This window comes from Onychostoma macrolepis, chromosome 09 (assembly GCF_012432095.1).
Source record: "Onychostoma macrolepis isolate SWU-2019 chromosome 09, ASM1243209v1, whole genome shotgun sequence".
Lineage (NCBI taxonomy): Eukaryota > Metazoa > Chordata > Actinopteri > Cypriniformes > Cyprinidae > Onychostoma > Onychostoma macrolepis.
Genome location: NC_081163.1, coordinates 32,935,601 through 32,959,601, shown reverse-complemented (window position 1 = coordinate 32,959,601; position 24,001 = coordinate 32,935,601). Strand labels below are relative to the sequence as shown.

The following is a 24,001-nucleotide window of genomic DNA, read 5'->3' as shown; positions in this document are numbered from 1 at the left end:
TGCTCGAGTTTGCTTTGTTTTGGCAGGGTGTTTATTCCCGCCACTGCAATGCATTTAATCAACGTCCTATTCTTGCTTGGCTGAGAACACTGCACCTCCTCTGCTTTAATATTTAATTGTTGGCCTTACACCACACCCCTGTAAAAATGCTCTTTTGGTCACTGAGGTAATTCATCTTTTCAAATTAAATGGCCCGGTGACATCAGCATAAGGAGTAGATTATTTTGCTTTTCCTTCATTAACTTAATTATTTGCCTATCAGTAAACCCCCCTGAGTAATTCATATTTGAGAGGCTGTGGCCATAAATATCAGGGCCTGCGTTGTTTATAATGCACTGTAGATTCGTCTGCGCTTTAATCACCATCTGTGTCAGCTAGAGGTTAAAAAGGAGAGGAGAGTGGGACTATGAATATGTAGGATGGGGGTGGTATTCATTTACAGTTTAAAACCTTTCACTCATGAGCTGGACACATAAAAATAGCATTTCTGCATTTTAAAGGGTTGAAGTGAGTGAGAGAAAGGCTGAAACTCGTCTTCGATTTTGTTTATTTCCCTTTTGTCTCCAAGTACATATTTTACCAGCAATCTTTGAAGGTCACACATCCTTCAAACTGAGTCCTGATATCAGCTGAATAAATTAGATATAATCTATAACAGTTAAATAACATTAAAGACACCAACATCAACAACATGACATAAACTAATGGACTAACTATATGCACCGTTCACAGTTTGCCCTTGTTCAATATTTGCAGAGGATTTACAGTGTTCCAATGGTTACTGGAAGAAAGCTGACATTGATGACCTCTGGACAATCATCTGTTGTTCAGCATCCACTCTTGACTACATACTATTAAATGAAATGTGTTCAAGAGACCAATGAGCACAAGTGTCAGCCTGTGACGTTCAGTGCAAGGCTTCCTCATTTGGTTCAACAGCTTTTTTTTTTTCCAATCAAAATGTTCATGTTAGCATATAAAGTAAAGATTTTGATCACATAAGAAAAACGTTAGTTTGAAATAGTATACATTTGCAGTTTACAAGCAGCCTTCAAGAAAAATATTAAGTGCAAATAAACTGGAAGACCATTTTCATGAATTAAGACTTTTTTGACTACAAACGTCATGGACGATGAACCCGTTGGGTCTAAGGGATAGTTTTGACATCAACAGCTTTCAGTCTTCAGTCTTTAAACCTGTCCAGTTCATGGATATGCAGACTGCAGCTAGTTCTTCATAACCCGAGCCTGATCTTTCGGTCTCCTCCGATCTCTTCTAGGTCGTCATCAGAGTAAGAGCCATGAGAGCTGTAGCTCAGCGCGGAGCTGTGCTGCAGGAAGTCCGAGGGGTGAGGCAGACCCACACCTGCGTTAATCGATTTTCTGAACTCTTCTTCTTCTTCTTCATCTTCCTCCTCTGCGTCCAGATCCTCATCGTCATCGTGTGCACTGCAGCGACTGAGGTCTTTGGGCTTGGTTTCTCTCTTGCCTGACTTACAGCCGTCTGTTTCCAGCTGCGCTGCCTGCTCTTTAGCTTTACGGCTGCGCTTCCACTTCATCCGTCGGTTCTGGAACCAAATCTTCACCTGGTAAATACATAACAATCATCACAATCAGTCACATAAAGTTTGATGCATTGGCATTTGGAAATATTCATGAGCGTTTTATTGAATTATTTTGCTGTCCCTTTGTTCTCAGTATGTCTTTCTCCCTCATCTCTTCTTTCTCCCAACCCGACTTCATGAGAAAACGTAACTTCAAGGTGGTGATAAATTTGTACGATGCGCTTAGAAAAACGTATGAATGAAGGTTCACCCCAAACATAAGTGGGACATAAGCAGATCATATGTACAAATTCATACAAATGAGCCACCAATTCGCCAAAACATCCAATACTATTAAAAATAAAGATTGCATGATGAACCTTTAACATTCATGCAACCTTTTCATTGCACAAAAGGTTCTGTAGGTTCTTCAGAATCTTCTTCACACTGCATGAGTAAAAATGGTTCTTTTAAGAACTGTTGATTGAAAGGTTTTTTGAGGAACCAAAAATGGATGCTGCAAAAATTCATAATTGTCATGTGTTGCTTTCTCCTCACCTGTGTCTCAGTCAGCATGAGAGAAGTGGCCACTTCAAAGCGTTTGGGTCGTGATAGGTACTTGTTGAGTTTGAACTGATTTTCCAGCTCTAACAGTTGCTGGCTGGTGAAAGCTGTGCGTGGTCTCCGGCACTTTCCGATTAAACCAGACTGAGGTGCCCCTGAGAAGAAAGTTAGTTGATAAAGGAGGTGTAAGACTCGTGCCAAAAAACAAAGACATACGGTGAAGACACCAAGCAGACGCAGCAAACAAGAACATATTCACCTCTTGTTCCTCCCCCCTAATAGATAATGATAACAGCTTTACTTCAGTTTATTGTTGATGACAGGGCTGGGAGATATTGCTTTAGCGGGACAATAAAACACCAGAGAGCACCATTAACTTAATGAAAATTCAATAAATGCTACCAGATAACTTTATTGATGAAGCCCAGACCGTTTTAAGTGTTTCTTTATAGTTTTCCTGTGGATGAAGGCAGTTTTAATGGAGTTGTCATTTATGATGCTATGAAAAGACTGAAAATAAAAAACCTTACATTATAGTTCCGTTAGCAGTAAATACTGCTTCAATTATGCTAGATAATATTTATAGCTTGTAGTGTTTTTGCAGAAAGATAGGCTACTTGAATATTATATATATATATATATTTACGTAATTATTTTTTTTTTGCCAAAATTTTCCCTACGTTTTCGGATAGATTCAGTTTTGCATTGCAACTTTATTAAATAATAATAATCATTGCAGCAGCTTCACTGAAATACGCTTGAGGTAAAAAAAAAAAAATGTAAATAAAATTTAGGCCTGTTTTCCAGATTTCTGCCAAGATTACACACATCATAGTAGCATCATTTAGACTTTGTTTGCTTTAAAGCAAGCACTAATACACGTGTAAATAGAAACAAATATTATAATGCATTTATGAATAATTCTGCAGATGAGACACATACCACTGTAGTCTGCGAGGCGAGGCATTATGAGTCCAGCACGGAGCCAGTGCTCCAACGGAAATGAACCGGCCATGGCCGCCGCTTTTAGGTGCTCAGGGTACGGCTGCGCGAAACCGGAATACGCGAAGGTGGGATGCTGCGCTCCAAGTGCCGTGATGGAGTACATAGGTGAGGGATACATTCCTGGCATAGACCCTTGGGAAAGTGACGTTAATCCTGGGTGAGAAATGTTCAGCATGCCTGGTTTGGGTATGACCCCTGTCTGGAGCTGAAAAGCGCGAGGAGGAGGAGAGTTTTCTGTCCGTTTGCAGGTTGCAGGCTCGATGACGGTGCCGTCGGTGCACAGTCCCGGCGAATCCTCGCGAACCATCCGCTGAGAGCTCTCTGACAGCAGAGCGTCTATTCGAAAGTTCCTCGACTTATCCATTGAGAAAAACTTTAGGTCTCAAGTATGTTACGAGCTAAATAGTATAAGTTAAAGCGTGTTTTTCTTTCCCTCCCTCTTACACTAGTCTAAAATTATAATTAACTTTTGCTTATGCCAAACTATTTGCCTGACCGTGTGTGATATTGTCTAATTCTTTAAGACAGTTGTGGATATTTTGATACTCTATAACTGCGTGTTTTCATCTCTATACCCGTGACGCAACGTTATGCCCGGAGCGCGTGCAGACATCAGTTTTTGACTGTCTCGCGCTCCAGCACGCTCCTCCTAAACACTCTCTGATTGGTTCACTTCGATGCCTTTAGAGTTGAGAAACCAATGCTTTCTAATTAATTCATTACACACGCATTTATTTTAACGTCAAGCAATACATTTCACATCTCTTAAGACTTATAGGTCGAAATTATAAATTGGCCACACAAACATTTTTTTTCACCGCAACTGATCCTTTAAAAAATGATTTTGATCCATCGAAAAGTTTGCAAAATGTAGTAATTGACAATATTGATAAAAGGATAAAACGATTAGACAATGTGTTATAGCCTATAGATACGGAAAAAATAAAAGAAAACATAGACTTATAAAAACTTGGCACATTTAGACATATTTAAAATATCAACAACAACAAAAAAGGCTACTTTACATTAATAATAATAATTACATAAAATAATAAATAATTACATATAATTTCGACTGGTGATCTAGGCTATGTGTAGCTATTATGCTATTAATGTTTTTTATTTCACTGAGGGACTTTACACTAAGTTTTGACAATATTTTTGTTTCCATCTATTTAACTTTATTAAACTTGATTTTCCTCAATATTAAATTCGAAGTGGTGGAAATAATTGTTCGAACATTTTATATAGCCTATTTGGTTCAAGTTATTTGAATATCATTAATACCAGTCCTGATATTAATTAAATTAGTCTACCTACAATGATAAAGATTTTTCAAATAGCCAGCCTATATCACAATAGTAGTACAATCTGAACAAAACATGTCGATTTAAGGAATAAAATAGAATAGGACCAAAAATGTTTAATTGAAAAATAGAAACAATGAATGTCAAATGGCATGTAGGCTAAAAAAAATAAAATAAAAAAAATAATATTTCAAAATTTAAATCGTGCAGCCTATCTGTCATACATGTGCTTGTCATATGCCACGTTCAGATTGTAATTCATTTAATTTCACTGATTAGCTTCTTGGGAGCATTGAAGAGGACTTCATGACTTATTTTAATGGTAGAAGAGGAATTAAACAACAATTTCACTCCTCTCGAAATTATTTGACAGGTTTCTCCTGATTGCGGAATAAATACTTGGGTTCAAATACACTGCTAATGGCGCTAACCTTGACAAAGAAAGGGACGATGACGGACAGGTTGACCTTTTGCACCTGGCGCGCTCGCAGGTGCGATGCCGCCTCGCTTTTCTCACACTAGTAATGCGGAGTGTTTGCACGACCACCCACTCACCCCCATTCCTTATCAGGTGCAAACATATACTAATGAACAAATGAATCAACAAGCAGGATAAACGCAACGCAACATGCTGCAGTTCCGTCATTATCTGCCGGTTATTTGTTGCTTGTTTTTCCAGTTCCTGCTGTCGAAACGGTTCATTTTGCACGAGACGTTAGCGTGCCAACACTGAAAATAGCGCAGTGCACATGCAACAACAACAACAATTTAAAAAATATATATAATTTACTGTGTCAAAGGTCGAGTAAAGATTCAAAAGCGAGAAACATGCCAATATTATCCAACAGTCATGACATTCACACCTGAGAATCGCTGTTTTAAATGGTTATTTGCGTGTAGTTTTTCTCATGGGAAGTCAGGTAATGCACTCAGCACTGTCAGTGTGTTCCCAGACAAGACCTTGAGGTTATAATTAATCTCCGTTCATTAGGAAGATAAAGGTCAATTATTAGGCTTCTAACTGTCAATCATTAACAGTGGTAGCGTTTGTGCAGCGGAACAGATAATACACAGATTTGCTTTTCTTTAATTTCTCAAAAAAAGTCTGTTGCATATATTTAGAGGTAAGCAGCTTTCTTTTTTGTAAGTGACCAATACTAAACAGGAGCGACCAAGTGATGCAAATTTAGCGTAATAAGTTAATGAAGTAAATTATTACTGTCAGGGCTTTACTTTTAATGTCATCATCCTATTTTACAAAGTAATAGCCTATAAATATGAGAATTTTAATATTATTTAATTTATGGTATTTTAGAAACAACTGCATGAACATTACCTAAATAAAAAAAGTTTACAATAACTGTAATAAAACCTGCAAATTAATGGGTAGAATTTCCTTTTCCTTAAATTCAGAATGGCATAATCCGTATCCTCCTCACTGTTTCCTCTCTACAGTCAATATAAGGACAAAAATATATATATTTTTGAAGCACATAAATATTATAAAATATAATTTGTGACAATTAATAAAATAATGAATAAAACTAATTATTTTATTGCAACATTATGTTAAAAAAGGACATTTTGTCAGGTTGGGAAGGACAGCTATGAAAATAAAACTGCATTTAAAATAAAAAAGATTGATTTTGAACAGTTTCAATTTAAAACAATTTGTTACAAAGCATGTTACAAAAATAATATTAATATCTAAATGAAGTGCCTAAATTTAGTGACTAAATTGAGTGAATTAAGTGCCTAAAAATGTTCAAAGAACTGGCCTGATTGAAAGAGTGACACAAGAAGCCTCAAAAGAAAACTCAACTGGAGTTTTGAAAAAAACATATGAGCAAGTTTCTGAAACTGAGATACTATTTGAAAATTGACTGACTGACTGGAAGAATGGGCCAGAATCGCATCTGAATGTGTGCAATGTTGCGCATACGTGGCACAAAAGACCTCAAGTGGTTAGTGCTGCTAAATGTGCTTTTATGACTGAACAAAATGTCACATTGTTTAAAATGTGTGATAAAAATGAAATGCATTCAACTTAATATATGCAACCTAATTTTTTTAAGTAATAAGATATAGATAAGAGAAGAGAAGTGAAATGGTACCATAAGTAGATCTACAAACAAATGTCCTCTTTCTAAAAAAGGAGACCACAGATGCCTAACAAGCCTGCCAAAAGTGCATGCACTCTGCATTCTGACTGTCGAGAAGGGAGCCAACACTTGTATTCAAGAGACTGTAAAAGAGTCATTGAATGGACAGCTATTCATACACAAATGCAACATGGTGACATGGGCTGCCCCTTTCGTAACTGTCTGACCTCTTGCTCTAGGTCAGTGGTAAAAAATAGCAATGTGCTGTGATTGTGTTTCAGTATTAAAGCTAAGGAAATAACTCCGTGATGTCTAATTTCCAATTCCAGCCTTCCTACTCAGCAAATTTAATGCTTTGTTCGGACCTACCAAAACTTAACGTTGCATTGCTGGAATCCACTGAATAGTTGCATCTTATTTTAATTTCCATTCATAGCCAACCCATTGTTGCACTCTTGTGTCCTTGTGATTGACCAGAGGGAATTGAAAACTTCCTCAGTAACCAGGGCTGGGCGGTGCAGGTTAACCAGTTCAGGCCTGCGTTGAATCGCTTGATTAATGACGGCTGTGTTGCCCAGACATCAAGACAATGGCAGAGGCAAGAGGGGTGTGTTTCGGGATAATTACTGCTAAATCCTACCGTTGTGGAGTTAAAGCATAACAGAAAGTTGAACACACACACGTGCACGTACTACACAAAGAGGATGACCGGGATGGATAATTAGTCCGGAGGAGCTGCTACAAACATCTGTTGCTCCGGAAAAAATGGTCGCAACATCAGGAGCTGGTGGCGCTTCGTGGGTGGTTCTCCTGCTGAGACATATGCACATAGAAAGACACCAAAAATATATTCCTCAATTACCAATTATGATATTTAACTTTTAATTTAAAAAAACCTAAATGAATGAATAACTAAATGCAATTATGAGATTATGCATTTAATAAAAAATAACTAAATAAAGTGAAATACCAATTACGAGATTATACATTTAATATAAAAACTAAATGAATGAATGAATAAATGCAATTATATGAGATTATACATTTAAAAAATATATCTAAATAAAGTGAAATACCAATTATGGGATTATACATTTAACAAAAAAATAACCAACTAAATAAAATGCAGTACCAGTTATGAGATTAAAAAAATTAAAACTAAATGAATGAATACAAGTTATGAGAAAAAAAATAAAACTAAATGAATGAATTAATAAATGCAATATCAACAATGAGATTGTGTATGTTAGGTGTAATAAAATAAACAAGTAAATAAAGTGCAATACCAGTAATTAAATTATACATTTCATAAAAATAAATAAATACACGAATAAAGTACAAATACCAATTATGAAATTATTAAAAAATAATAAATAAATAAGTGCAATACCAATGAGATTATACACTTCATCAATGAATGAATGAACAAATAAGTAAATAAATACCAATCATGAGAATTAATAAATAAATAAATACTTACTTACTCATCTCTGCAGAATATAAGGTGATTTGCCCTACACTGTAAAAAATAATTGTAATTTTAACTGTAAAATTTTGTAAAAACGCTATGGAAAAAAACTGTTAATAGGTTAACAGTAAGTTCCCGTACTATATACAGGGAAAAACTGTAAAAGATCTAACCAGTTATTTCATGTAATTTTACAGTAACATGCTGTTAATTGTACAGTTTTTAGAAGTAAAAAAGAACAAATCAATGTATAATTTACAGTCAAAAACTGTAAACTGATATTCCCAGAATTCCCTGCGTGACACTCCACATTTGAAAGTATTTTGTTTAAATAATCATGTTTTTTTAATGGTTTTTGTTATCGGTTATGTACATTTGGGCTTTATGCTACATCTTCTGTTGTTTAATGAAAGTTTATTGCATTATTTAAGTATCATGTGTGTTACCGTGATGGTGTTTTGTGCTTGCATGAATGACTCTGTGCACCTTCTATATATTAATATATACGTCTGCTTGTGACGAAGCTACTTGTGATGAGCTTTGATTCTTCGTGTGGCTTTCTCTTTTATCACCTGCATTATTATGGTGGTTGTCGGTATGTTAAAGGTGCAGATTTTAATAGCAGTTGTGCATTGTTGAATTTACCGGTTTGCATTCAAAGTTTCTTGTTTGTAAATTACAGTTTTATACTGTAAAATTTTTGGCCGTAAATGTGTTTACAATTTTTCTGTATTTTTTACAAAATTATTCTGGCAACCACAGCTGCCAAAATTATTTTGTAAAAACTACAGAATGTTTTTTTTACAGTGTAGACAAATATTAAAAAGTTTAATCAGAACATTCCATTGGGGTCCTTATTGCTCCTGAGCCACAATAATTTATGGGATATCATTCCAGATTTCTGAACCACAATGTAATAACTTCCAAAGTATAGCCGTATTTTTATTTGTCAGGGTGGAATTTAATTAGCAATGCAAAAATCAAACAGCATGCACAGAAGGCAGGGCTGAATTGCTGTGCCCTTTGTGTACGGGTATGTGTGTGTTTGGTCAGTCTGGAGATATATAACTGGACAGGCATGATGGATAACTACTACATCTAATCAGCCTCTGTGTTTATCTTCCAGGACCATCCTAGTCAGCTCACAGATTCATCCAGGGCTGTATGTGTGTGTGGCTGTCAGAGGTGAGCAAATTAAATATGACAGTTCAATTAGCCCTGCTTGTCCAAATGGTTGCACCTAATCCTGCTGTAGGATAAGCAGCCCCACCCACCAATAGACTATATGTTTTTTAATCAGACAGTCCTTAGACTACACAGCTATAATTCAAAACCATGATTTGAGCCCACCTCACATTTCTGAATTGTGCACCCGTACCTTACCTCACATGCTACGTAAAAAAACAACAACAACAACTTTACAATGAGACTTGCATATCTTAAGACAGAATAGTATAAAGCAACACTACAAAAACCAGTACCTTTTACCTTTTAATTCCAATCAAAATGTATATAGTCTACACACCAATAGCCGTTTTGTTGTATAAATAACCCTGAAACAAATACCATCTGTGTACAGCTTGCGATCCCTTTATGTACTGATTATGTCTGTGCTTTTATATCATAAACCTGTCATTCATAAATTACAGCATCTGATTTCCATCAGGAATTCATTAAAATATTCTCTTAGATAATGACATGCGCACATTAAATCTCTGTGTTTGTCTGGAAGGTTGTCGTTAAAATTTAATATTTGCTTTGCAAATCTATGCCAATTTGCAGAGTGACTGCATAGGCTGCTAGGTGTATTTAAATGGGTGATGATCTATGGGGGATCAAGTCAAGGGGCACAAAAAGGGTCCAAGAAAGCATATTCTCATCCAGAAACAAATCTGGCTTGTGAATAATTTAATATTTTGCCCGTTACTGAACTTGGGTGTTGGGAACACTAGTGAAAATGCTGCATTTTTCAAATGTAATGTTTGTTTTTTTCCATTACAAATTATAGAGAAAAGTGAAAACATAACGTAATCATCATGTTAGAAATTCAGGTTTATTATAATAAACCTATATTTATAATTTTAAATATCTATTAGTTTTCAATCATTACATCTTTTTTTATTTTATCTATTTATTTTAGCAAAAAGTGTAATTTAAAATAAATAAACCGCCTAAAACCTTATGTTTATTTTTAGGTTTAAATGAGATTTTTAATTTAGTTCAGATTTTTTTCAACGTGGACATCGTAAATTTTAAGTTTTGTAATAAGTTTGATCGTCAGTCATCATTATATTCTAAATTATTTTGCGGACAATAAGCTGAGAATTTTCCCAATTATTTTCATACTTGCTGAAGGGTAAGTAGTTTGACCAATAGCATGCAGGCATTGTACATAATCGACCAGTCGTAGTGTGCAAGAAAGTGTGATCTACAGAGAATGGTCAAAGCAGTGCAAATTAGGGGTCGACCGATATGTGTTTTTCAGGGCCGATGCCGATACCGATTATTACAGACCAAGTAGACCAATAACCGATATTTTTAACCGATATATTATGTCTAATGTAAAAATGAAAATTAATGTCAAAATTAAGAATAACAAGGGCTCTGACAAAAACTGCCTTCTCTGGTGTTGATTGCACTTCTTACTCTTGTCATCCTCCATGCATCCATCTACAATAAGGGTAATATAAAGAGAGAGTTAAAAGTGGGGCCACTGCACGCTTCATGATTAAGCCTATGAATACTGTACTACAGCTAAACAGCTTGGGGAAATGTAAGTATTTGGCTTCAATAATTTACATGTAGCATAACCTCTCATAATTATAATATAAAAGTGTAAATAATTTAATTGTCTTCATAGCTCCATTGTAGAAGTTGTGAAGAAGACTGCAACTATTTTAATTAAACTATAACACTAATAGCCTGTTATAGGCACACTTGGTTCAATAGCCTATTGAAATGTCACAATTTATGTCGTCATAATCTTGGCCTGTGTGACAGTATCTTAATCTTGGCCTATGTGACAGTAATTTCGATTACTTTTAATTTACAGTACAGTGCAAATGAAGCCATAAAACATTAATTTCAGTTATCTTTTAATCAAATGAGAGTTAAACTCAATTTTTTGGCAAACAAATGGGTTTACCATTAAAATTAAAACATGGAATAAATAGCGTATTGTGTGATTATTCTTTTAAACAAAAGTTGTTGTTGTTGTAGTAGTAGTAGTAGTACTAGATAAACCGAACTTTTATTTTGACGGGTTGCCATGAGGACCTCTTAAGTTTCTGTATAACCTATGTATGTGATATGACGATCGTTTTACTCAAATGAAACGGTCAAATGCTCATGAAGCAACTCTCAGAGCAGTTCTGGGGATGTTGGTCATGTATTTATGTCCTCATTTAGTGAGACGGCAGATGCTGAAAACACCGCGTGCGTCGCGCACTTCAGTGTGTGTGTGTGTGTGTGTAATCAAAACCGCAATACAGAATTCATATTTAAATAAGTCTTTTTGCAGCTTAATATTTACAGATACTAGTCCATAGCGCGAGTCGATTTAAGTGTACTGACCTACTTTTGATTAATTCATCCAAACTTTGACGAACTCTGTGACTCCGCGTTATACAGTAAATTCCTTTTATATGACTGGCTTCCGCGTCTCCGTCCGCGTTTTCCCATCGCGGAAACCATAAATAGATAATATTGAGGTGTTTTGCAACTTCAGTGTAGTGGATTGTGATTCATTGCAACTTGAGCAACGTCTGCTGCTGCCTTTGAGAGACAACTGATGCGTGATGATCACTGAAACTGTAGCAAGCGCTTTCAGTGAGAGTGCCTTAGTCTTCCACATTGATTGGTCTGACTCGTGACTCCCAACAAATCAGATGCGCGGTGGGCGGAGACTGCTCGAGGCCACAGAGTGGTGAGTTCTGACAGGCTGCATCAGAGCCAAATAGCGCGTTTCAAAATTTAATAATTTTATCGGCACATCGGTTTTAAAAATGACCGATACCGATAATCATAAAAATGCTTAATATCGGCGCCGATAATCGGTCGACCCCTAGTGCAAATACATGTACATATACATTTTGAGGACTGTAGAGAACACATCGATAAGGGAAAACAAAGCCAAAACCCAGACATTTTAGGCAATTTAGAAATTCAGAAAAAGAGATTGTATCGCTTACTCCCCATGACGCTTGGGTTTAGCTGTAGACCTTCATCAAGCTTACTGGATAAAACTCAAATTGTACACATTCATACAAAATCTTCACCTTGAAAAATAGTTTCATTTTCTGAAAGAGATGGAGTTGGTATAACCTCATATGTAAAGTTGCACGTTGCCACCACTAAGGCGCTATATAGCTGCAGCCCATTTAAGAAATGGTCTTGGTTGTGTACAGCAGTCCGAAGCGGTGGGGCCTAAAAGAGGAATTAGCAATCCGTTAACTGGCCGTTCTGTCAGAGGTTTTGACAAGCTGAAAGGGAGGAGCTGTCAAAAGCTAATTTATCTCCTATGGAGCCCAACATGAAATTTCATTCGCTAATTAGAACCCCCCCACCCTTTCTGTTCTAGCACTTCATCACCTCTCCTCGATCCCTCCGCCTCTCCGTCATCGTCCCGAGGGCGCAACATCACAGTGACAATGCGGCATTATGGAAATAAATAGTTCCATTATGCCGCATTGTGTAGTGGAATTGGACTCGCCACACTGCTTTAGTGATGGAGGAGGGTTCTACTTTGATTAAGATGGATGATTTATTGAGGAACGGTCGCAACACGTTTGGAGTCAAAACTGGGAAGGTCATACATCGGGTGTCTCCCACATTTGTAGGCGCATACGTTCTAAAATGCGACTATTATGCTAAAGCAGACTACACCAACCATTTTCAATTTGTTATTCACAAAACAATACATTAATGCAGAATCTCAATCAAAAGTACAAGTTGTTTTGGTGCATATATTGCAATTAAACTGTAAAATCAACCGGTTTTTCACCACCTGTTTTGTCCAAATAAGATTTCCTGTGCACTTGCATTAGTAAATGCACAGTAGTTAAGAACAACTAGTAGATCTTGGCGTATTTTTCCTTTGTGCCTATGAAGATTTCTTTGTATAATGTCTCAATTAGTTTCCCTGCGAATTGCCCACTTAGCATCAAGACAAGCCAATGCCACCTCTGGAGTGTTTAACAGCTCATCGTTTTTATAGAAGCAGGGGACACTGCCATCACAAAGGGTGTACAGCCACTTAAACAAATGCAGCCTGCGATGTCCTTTTCAAGCAGAGTCAACAGATGTCACTTGGTTGCTTTCTACTGAATAGGACTTGAGGTCAATCAGGCAGATAAGAGATTACTGTTTGGGAATCTCTCAATTATCGTCTCACTGACTGACCCCTGAGAGACACGAGGGAGGAGGAGGAGGAGAAGGGTGGGGGGGAACGCAGCCAAAATGAGCCCAAGCACAGCCAAAAGCCTGTATTCAGTGGAAGAAGCCATTTATCAGGCTGCTTAACCCTTAAATGCTGTGGTGTGGATGGAGGGTTGGACATTCGCTGCAATTGGACTAATTCAAACACTGCAGCGCTGCTAAATTGTACATCTGGTCACGCATTAGTTAAATGTCCTGCTGTTCCTATAGAGTGATTAATATGTCCTTTGCAAGCACTGATTAATGCCTAGTTTAATGCCTTTTAGTAATACAAAAACATTTTACAGAAAGAACAAATACAGTTTAATTGGAAGTTATATGCAACTGAAATACTCAGACGTGGATTTACATTTAAACATTAGACAGATTCTTCAAAGAGAGTCATTTCAAGTACATATTGCTATAAAAATCAATCCTGTAATCTTGGCATTGTACCCTAGCAAAATGTAAAAAAACATTACAACATTAACATATTTACTAACATATCACTTGAGACTTACTGATATAAAAATTATAATTAAACATTATTTGGAGTACTACTTGTGCACAACACACATTTTTCATAATTTTAAGCCTAAAATGTGTTTTAATGTCACTATTGATGAGGATCGTATGATCTTTGAATAATATCAGTCTTTAAATGCAAGATATTTAAAGTGTACCTGAAGTATATTTGCAATAATTCCACTATAGCAAATATACTTCAGTTCATCTTTAGTTGGACTTCAGCACTACTTCCGCATAATTAAAGTGCATTAAGTACAAAATTAGTTCTTCCAATTTAGCAGACCTTAAGTATACCAGTTCAGTACACTAAAATTACAATTGCAGGGTTTTTTATTAAGTACATAAATATGGAAATATATACGTAGCATACTTAGCATGAAATAAATGTATTTCAAATACATTTTAGTATATTTATTTTTCACAAGGGCTATACCGTTTGAGCTACTAAAACTAAATTCTTTATTAATTCAGTCTAACAGTTCTGTATTAGATATAATATAATATAATAACAGTTGAACAGTTCTATGTTTGATTAATATATAAGCACAGTATCAACTGTTATTCTTTCTTTTTTCCTGACACACAAAGAAAACTTGAACGGGGATTAATTTCTATTCATTCACTCAAGTTTATTCAGCAGCAGTTAGATCATCTAAAATGGTCTTTTGAATAAAGAATAATATGACAATGAATGCTCTATGAAATCACATGGCCTCACCCACAAATATAATCTTGCGTACTTGTGTCTCTGAGTTTGTTTGTTTATGCTGTTTGCATTGGTAAAGAGCCATACTGCAGTGTGACTCTTCAATGGGCCCTTGGTAGGAGCAGAAGTCCTCAATGGATAAGCATCAAAGGACAGATTGTCATTTGTCTTTTGAAATGGTTGACATTTTAACACCTGGTATTGTTTACAGGTCAATGAAAACAAATCACAGAGAACTTTAAGTGCGTATGAGGTATTAAAGGCTCCCAGCATTTAGAATATATAATCTGTCTTTTATTATATAAAGTGTCAGTAATAGAGACCAGGAGATTAAGTTCAGAATTGGGCTAAAATGCACTTTGATTCAGGATTCAAGTGGTTTGCAAGTGTTTTTCTCTCTTCTGCATATCTGGAAATGTTTATTTTTGTTTCTCTGACTAACATTTATGATGAAACGTCCTTTGAAATCCTTGAAATGAGCAAATGTGAAGTATTGGGGCAATCTTGAATTCACAATGAGTCCAGCTGGGCTAAACTCAACTGTGAGCATTTTTACTTGTGACCTTGAGTGTGAGAACGATCTGTAGATTAAGTGCAGAAACATTTGCAATACATTTGGCATATTTAGATACACCCACGTTGTTACATAATATTACTCGTTTTCTGCTAAAATAAGCAACAGTAGCAAAGTCCTGGTGTTCCAATGCTGCCCGTCCATTTAATCAACATAAGGGCTTGTCCGTGTCACTGTTTCAGGAAAATGAATAAGGTTTACGGTAAAAGGACTCTGGAGGGTGTGTGTGTGTGTGTGTGACAGCGGGTGAGAGAGAGAACGTTGGCCAGGGAAAGAACCCCATATCAGACTGAAATATTTCAAAAACTCACACAGATGGAGGGAACAGAAGTGTGTGTGTGTGTGTGTGTGTGTGAGTGCATTTGTGTTTATGCCCAACCCCTCTTAGTCCATTGACATGATAATGGGTACAAATTGATGAAGACTTTTCACTCTCGCTCTGACAACAGTGTGGAAGAATACACAAATGTTCCACCACCCACTAGCAGGAATAAATCACAACCCTACGCCTCCTCCTGGGCTGCTTTAATCAACTAATTCCCCCTGCCACTGACACCCCTAACTCGTGCTGCGTCTCCTGTTTTGTCTCATCTCTCTCACAGCCACATAATCCCATCAGTCTTAATCTGTTTTAACAAGGCCTTAATCCACCAATTAGACCCTATCAAACCTCACGTTAAGACATGGCCGATAAATTACCAGTGTGCTTTAACTGTCACAGGATTAAACCATGTTACAAATTCTATAAATCCATTCCTAATACGCCTTGATCTGAACTTTAAGAGACCATAGAAACGGTCAAAACCATAAGCCTTAAATCACACACACATACAAACTCACACCAAGAACAGATGTCTTGAGTCTAACAACCCAGATTGAGATTATACCTCATAGCCAAAAATGACTATTTTATTTATATTTTTGTAATATTTTAACATTTTCATTTCATTATGCAAACATCCTGTCAATGCTCTCTTTGGAATGATGCTTAGTGAGCTATAGTGCCTACAAAAGTGTTGTTTTAAAACTTAAAAGTGTAGACTAAACAAATTTGAATATGACTAAAAGTTAAACTTGTTAAAATAGAGTTTAACAAAAATAAAATAGAAAGTAAAATAATTGGTCCCACTTTATATTAGGTGGCCTTAAGTACTATGTACTTACATTTAAATTAATAATTTGCTACAATGCACTTATTGTGTACATACATGTTCTTACATTATTACTTATATTATTAATAATACCTTTATGTAAATACATCTGTAATTAATTTCTGTAAATACATTTATAATTACACTGTTGACCCATCCCTTACACCTTAACCCACCCTTAAACCTACCCATACCACCAAACCTGTCCCTAAACTACCCGTATCCCACCTTAATAGCAGCAAAAGTGTTTTGAAATACAATATGAACACAATAAGTTGTAAAAAAATTTTTTATGTAAGTACATAGTAGTTAAGGCCACCTAATATAAAGTGTGACCAAATAATTAAATAATCGAGGCCAATAAAGCACTTGAAACTAATGAAACAATGTATTAGTTTTATACTAAACTAAATAAAACAGCTAATTCAGGATGGAAGCCTGTTTTCTCCACAGAATACAAAGATCAAAAGGTAATATGCAACTTTTTATACCACAATTCTGACTTTTTTATATAAACACTAAGAATTTTTTTTTTTTCATTTAAACGGGGAATTGTAAGATAAACTCAGAATTGCAAGATATAAACTAAGAATACTGTAATTTTCTTGAGTTTACAATTCCTTTTATTTCTCCGAACTGCGGAAAAAATAAAGATTTTTCAATTCAAATAGTTAATGTTTTAATTTATTGTCAAAATTAACATTAACATTACTGTAAGAATATTTTGTTTGTAATTTTGACAGAACCGTTACAGAATATTAGTCAAAGTTCTCAGAGGGTTCCCTGTTAGCTGGTGTGTGTGTGTGTGTGTGTGTGTTTAAGCAGTTACTAGTAATGATTAACAGATCAAAGAGAGTGTCAACCATAGATTTTGCTCTGTCCATTGCAAATATACAAAACAGAAAGCAACAAGATGACTGGCATGTTCAAGATTCATCCGATTCAAAACCTGTATGAAAGAATCTGAATTCCATGCTAAGTGTCTATTTAGGCTGCTAAAGTGTTTTTAGATCAAGATCACAGTAGTCTCCACATACCAGTGCAGTGAAATTTTCCAACCCTCAGATAGATTATGTGTAAATATATTTTAATAAATATGCTATGTTGGCATTTCATATTCCAATTGCATAAGTGAATGAGGGGAAAGTGGAGCGTGTTAATGAATTGAATCAATAATTATTTGCATTGATCCATGTCAGTATTGATTATCCCAAAACGCTTTGCATTTTCCAATCTACATTCTCAGTGAGACTCAAAGCTAACAGAAGGGCTCTTGAGTCCAGTGTGTTTATATGGAGATGAAATACTCACCTTCAGGAGTGAAGTGACTGGAAAACGGTCACAAATAAATGGAATCAATGTAATCAGCTAACAGCTGAATGCCATTGCCAGTTTCACACCATTTGTGTTTTAGTTGCTCCCAGGGGCTCCATCTAAATCCAGCATAGGAAATATTCTTAATTAGATTACATAAGAAATATAATTTCTTAATCACACAGCGTGCTTCATCGTATTGAAAATAAGTGACATTTTTTCCTACTCTAAATTTTCCATTATTTATAACTGTATTTACTCTGCTAATATATCACCCTAGTGCAATCCGTTTCTGCAAAAGACACAAAATAGAATATAATGTATCTTTTCAAAAATAACTGAAAGCCTTTCATATTTCCTCTTTTGAAAACTATAGGCTACTAAAAACATAGTAGTAAGGTAAAACGCGAAAGACAATCAAATACACTGTAAGCATGAGACCCAGGGTCGTTGGCGAGGACGTAACTGTGGCAAACCTTAATCAAAGTGTAATTCATTCAACTGTGTGTGTATGAGCTACAGAGTTAAGGTCACTCTAGTGATTAATTAGGACATGGAAAGAGGTACGACATCACTTTGAGCTTGCTGACCTTGATGGTTGTAAATCTGTTTCCCAACATATTTCTTTGTGATGGTCTGAGACCTGTTGGCCACTGCTTAGTGGATTCTTTGCCTAATTTCATCAGCTGCATGTAAATATTATATACATATATTATAGTAGAATGTGAACCTGGAAACAGGATTATTATGTGGTTGCATATGCTATACATACACTGTATTCAAGAAGCATGGATTTGAAAATATGAGAGAAATATTTACTATTTTTCAAAGGATAACAATAAAAATTAAAATTAAAAAAGCTTTGAACTGACACACCAAGTTCGAGTCCTGGTTAGTCCCCCTCTGTCTTCCACAATGCTTCCAGTCCACTCTATACTGTACATACAAACTTTTTTTTCCCCAAATTTTTCAATGACTAATTCTTAAAGGTTTCCAATCTTTAGTATTGGTTTTGCTTTCTTCCACTAGCAATTAGTGCTGGAATTTGTTGCTAGTGCCAATGGGGTAAGCAAAATAATCTTGTTTTCTGTTTGAAATAAGATTATCTTGTTTACCCCTTCGGCGGATTATTTTGCTTGTTCTTAGCAAAAACTCACTTCATTTTGACTTGTTTCTTTCTGAAAACAAGACAATAATTTTTACTTGTCTAGAAAATCCTTCTTGATTTAAGAATTTTTAGGGGCTGGAAACAAGACAAAAGAAAAGAAAAGCTTATTTTTTTGCAGTGTGTACAGAGCATATTGCTATATTTATTCATTCATCAACCCAAAATCCATATAGTGGTCACGTAATTTTTTTGACACCTAAGTCTTAATGCCCATGCAGCTTTTAACAGTAAATTTAGGTCTGCATGCAGTCACACATTTTCATTTTCAATTGATTTCTTAAAAAAATAAAATTATTTCATATAAATAAGTTGTCTAACAAAGATCACATATATCATATATAATAAATGAAAATTGTTCTCCCTAAACAGCAAGACTATACTGTCCCCTAGTGGTCTTTTTGCCACAATGCACAATGGATCAGTTGCTATGTTCAGAAAAATATATCCAGCACATATGCTGAGCATTTTGCATTTTGGAGAAGGTGAATAACAATTACATTTTCTTAAGCTAGTTGCTATAGGTTGCCTTTGTAAGTCATTCTGACTGTGCTATCTAAAGTGACACACATTGATTGGACCAGTTCAATTTCATTAGAAATCATCCTTTAAAATTGTAATGGTATGATTTTTTGTCACTCTATATCTATCACTGTGAAGACTGACATACCAATAACAGAGGCTTCCAGATCAACAAATGTGGCTCACTGGATGCGTTTGCCAGCACACTTCTCACTGAAGAAGGTGGTAAAGGGGTCATCATGTTCATCAGCAGCTGGAAATCTGGCCAGAAAGAAAGAATAAACAAAGTAAGATGAATGGTTTTGTTCTTTTTGGTCTGTCAGTTAATAATGCAGTTGTGTCTTTTAAGCCTTTAATAGCAAGATGTCGGATTCAAACATTTAAACTGACTTAACTTTTTTAGCTACAGTCATTAGTTGCAAACATGGAACCCACTAGTGCTACAAATTACACCATGTGGTAAGCAGTCAGACAATATTTTCAAAAAGACATTTGATGTTCTGTCTGTAAATAAATGACCAGCATAAAGTGCCCAAATTTATCAGTCAAGCAGAGAAGAAACAGAGGAGAAACAGGTTCATCCAGTCAGTTACCGCAACAAAACAAGTCAAACACCAGAAATGTCAATAGTGCTATTAAATTCTGAGATGTATGATGAAGATGTTTACTCAAATATTTCACAGAAATTAATAAAGTTTTTAATTGCATTTGCATATTTTATGACAATTAACCATGCAGTAAACTTGAAATAAACATTTACTATTAATTGAACAATCTGCTTGAAACAAGATAAAGAAAAATCTATAACCTTTCTGCCAAAAGTTTTTTTTAAATGCACTTTTTATTCGGATTATGCCATGTTTGTTTACCTTTTACAACCACTAGGGGCCGATATAAAAACTTATCCCATTTTAAGAGTTCACCTAAAGTTAACATTAAAGTTGAATGAGTTTAGAAAGTGACAGTAGACATATGGAGTCAGTATTTATCTGTAGGAAGAAGAAATAAATTACCAAACAATATATAAATCAACAGTATACAAATATGAAGAACATTATATTCTGAAATCCAATCCAAACCAGTCCAAAAACCAATGACATACGTTTTTTTTTTTGTAAGTTGTTTAGTTGTAATAACAATACATGCCAGAGGAAGGCTGGAAGCAGAGCATGGAACAGTGAAATTCAATCTTCCACACACATTAAGAGTAAAAGTCTTACTTCTGAAGTAAAGTGATCCCTGTACAGTCATGTTTAACAATATATTGCTTTAAAGGCACTGATACATGTAGTCACAGAGACATAAAACTGATGAATAAAGAACTATAAAATCCTCTTAATTCTGTTCACATTCAAACAGGCTTTGCCTAAGCAGAAGATACTCAGGCTAAGGTTACAAGAAAAAGGACGTGATGCAATTTTCAGGAAGCCACATAAAAGAAAAATTTAAGGTACGTAGTTCTCAGTATCTATACAAGTCAATCTGAGCAACTATTGTATTACTATTTTTCACTCTCTTGCAACAAACCTCATTCAGAGCACACACAGAGGATATCGCATTACTCTCTGTAATAAGAGAAGGCATTATTAATTCATGAAAGTGGTTCCTCTGCATGAGTAACCTACAAATTTTTTTCTTAGATATATGCTTCTTTGTGTTGAGAATACATCAAGCAAGATTTTGCACATGTAAAGGCATACAGTTTGCTCAGCTGTGCTTTTGTCAAAATGTTCCCCAAGAGGATCAAAGGAGCTTTTTGTCATATTGTTCACCAGTCTATTCAAATTCATAATTTGCACTAACAATAAACTATTCCTATGAGTGTAGGAGGTGCTAACCTCATTTTTCGTTTTGTCTTCCTCCTTTTTTTCCGCCTGAAGATAGTATCTACATCAGCAGCTTCTCTGATTACAAAGAACACTGTTACCGCACGATGCTCCAGGTATAAATATGCTCTGTGTCAGACTGTGACACATTTAGAGCTTCATTCCGAACCCTGAGCATCGGCTGGAAGACAAAATACAACATGGTAACATATATCAACTTTTCATCTATTACACATTATTTCAATATTCGTATATTTAGTCTGTATGATTGAATAAATTAATATGAAAGTAAATAATTCTCAATCTGCAGCGTGAGTGCATTTCCGTCCATGTTGGCCAAGCTGGAGCACAGATTGGAAATGCATGCTGGGAGCTTTACTGTCTGGAGCACGGTATCCAGCCGGATGGACAGATGCCCAGTGATAAGACAATAGGAGGAGGAGACGATTCCTTCAACACCTTCTTCAGTGAGACGGCTTCAGGAAAACATGTTCCACGTGCCATCTTTGTTGATCTGGAACCCACTGTGATTGGTAAGCTGAACATTTTTGGTTTAAAATAGCATGTACATGAGAATACCACAATCATGTCCTTTTAGTGAACTAAGAGGGGAAAAATCTGATTGAAAATGCCTTCTTTGAATGCAGATGAAGTACGGACAGGCACCTACCGCCAGCTCTTTCACCCAGAACAGCTCATCACGGGAAAAGAGGACGCTGCCAATAACTATGCCAGGGGACACTACACCATTGGCAAGGAGATCATTGATTCAGTCCTAGATCGTATCCGCAAACTGGTAATACTTTTCGGTCTGATAAACCTACTAAAGCTGTAAAAGTGGACTGAAATTGGTGTATTGTATTATTTTTGGTAAGCTCTCTTTCTCCTCTTTTCCAAAAGTCTGATCAGTGCACTGGCCTCCAAGGTTTCCTGGTGTTCCACAGCTTTGGTGGAGGTACTGGCTCTGGCTTCACCTCCCTGCTGATGGAGCGTCTCTCTGTCGATTACGGCAAGAAGTCCAAGCTGGAGTTTGCCATCTATCCTGCTCCTCAAGTGTCCACAGCAGTGGTGGAGCCCTACAACTCCATCCTGACCACCCACACCACCCTGGAGCACACTGACTGTGCCTTCATGGTGGACAATGAAGCCATCTATGACATCTGCCGTAAAAACCTGGACATCGAGCGTCCGACTTACACTAACCTCAACAGGCTTATCGGGCAGATCGTGTCCTCCATCACGGCCTCGCTGAGATTTGACGGAGCTCTGAATGTGGATCTCACCGAGTTCCAGACCAACTTGGTGCCCTACCCACGTATTCATTTCCCTCTGGCTACATACGCTCCTGTGATCTCTGCTGAAAAGGCGTATCATGAGCAGCTCTCTGTGGCTGACATAACCAACGCCTGCTTTGAGCCGTCTAATCAGATGGTGAAGTGTGATCCTCGTCATGGTAAATACATGGCCTGCTGTCTTCTCTATCGTGGAGATGTGGTGCCCAAAGACGTCAACTCTGCCATCGCTGCCATTAAGACCAAACGCACCATCCAGTTTGTTGACTGGTGTCCCACTGGATTCAAAGTAGGTATCAACTATCAGCCTCCAACTGTGGTTCCTGGTGGAGATCTGACCAAAGTTCAGAGAGCCGTTTGCATGCTGAGCAACACTACAGCTATTGCTGAGGCCTGGGCTCGTCTAGATCACAAGTTTGACCTGATGTATGCCAAGAGAGCCTTTGTGCACTGGTATGTGGGTGAAGGAATGGAGGAAGGAGAGTTTTCAGAAGCCAGAGAAGATTTGGCAGCTCTGGAGAAGGATTATGAAGAAGTCGGCACTGACAGCGTTGGAGATGATGAGGACGGAGTGGAATTTTAAATACAGTTTGTTTGTAATCTCAGGGTAATCTGATTTTATCTTCATCTTCTAAAATGCAGCATTTTAGTGTTTTTGGGGGCTATTTGGTATCACTTCATAAAGAGATTAGAAGTTAACATAACATAAAATATTAATGAAGAATATCTTTACAGCATTTATTAATCTTTGGTCATTTCTACATATATTAATACATTTAAACATTTTAAGTTGTTTAAATTAACATATGTTAATAAATTGTTAACATGCATATGATCAATAATAGCAATATTTTAATTCACCAAGATTAATAAATGGTGTAAAAACTTGCATTGTTAGTTCATTATACTTAATGTTCATGCATTAACTAAATGTTCCTAATTCTTTTTCTGCTTTTTATGTCTTATGCAAAAATTAGATCTATTAAAAAAGTACAATTGAAATTAAGCCATTAAAAAGTCTGGTGACAAGCTCTTTCTACAAATGTGTTGTTATTTGCACTCCTTTCATGAAATACAGTTGGACATGTTATCTGTTTAATATCTGTATATATTTGCACATGCAAAAGTGATAAAGGCCTACATGCAAAACAGAATGTTTCCCATCACGACACCCTTCCCCCCACCGGTGTCTATGCAGCACAAAAATGACCACCTGCTATAGCTGTTATTCATGATTCAGCTGTTTGTACATGTCAATGGGCATCAGAGGCTGGATAATGCCTGTGCTTTCATTATCACTGTAGCACAGAAATTAAAGTCTGATGATGACTGGGCCAGTGTGTCTCTTTCTCTGTAGCAAGAACCATGTCTATAGAAAATCTTAGTCAATAGTGCTTTTTATGCTTTATAAACAGAAAACATAAAGACATATCTGTTTTCAAAGATAGGGCTATGTTTACAGTACTTCAACACAAAAGTTGTCTTTTACACACAAAAGACTTGAAATGACACTTTCACC

At 36.2% G+C, this 24,001-nt stretch overlaps 2 protein-coding genes and 1 long non-coding RNA gene across 3 annotated transcripts; 1 reads left to right on the top strand and 2 right to left on the bottom strand.

Moving 5' to 3' along the window:
* Positions 1–537: 537 nt before the first annotated feature.
* mnx2a (motor neuron and pancreas homeobox 2a) lies at positions 538–5,743 on the bottom strand. The gene is made up of 3 exons (XM_058787741.1): positions 3,050–5,743; positions 2,102–2,262; positions 538–1,585 (listed from the first exon to the last, which is right to left on the bottom strand). The coding sequence occupies exons 1-3, from the start codon at positions 3,474–3,476 to the stop codon at positions 1,235–1,237; spliced, it is 939 nt and encodes a 312-aa protein (XP_058643724.1). The 5' UTR covers positions 3,477–5,743; the 3' UTR covers positions 538–1,234.
* Positions 1,450–23,691, top strand: LOC131547280 (tubulin alpha-1D chain-like). Its single transcript, XM_058787740.1, has 8 exons — positions 1,450–1,588; positions 9,116–9,174; positions 19,503–19,651; positions 20,724–20,814; positions 21,245–21,393; positions 21,501–21,723; positions 21,838–21,986; positions 22,091–23,691. The coding sequence occupies exons 5-8, from the start codon at positions 21,391–21,393 to the stop codon at positions 23,063–23,065; spliced, it is 1,350 nt and encodes a 449-aa protein (XP_058643723.1). The 5' UTR covers positions 1,450–1,588; positions 9,116–9,174; positions 19,503–19,651; positions 20,724–20,814; positions 21,245–21,390; the 3' UTR covers positions 23,066–23,691.
* LOC131547283 (uncharacterized) lies at positions 6,022–18,965 on the bottom strand. Its single transcript, XR_009272891.1, has 3 exons — positions 17,675–18,965; positions 8,002–8,040; positions 6,022–7,334 (listed from the first exon to the last, which is right to left on the bottom strand). It is a non-coding gene; the product is annotated as an uncharacterized LOC131547283 (long non-coding RNA).
* Positions 23,692–24,001: the final 310 nt, after the last annotated feature.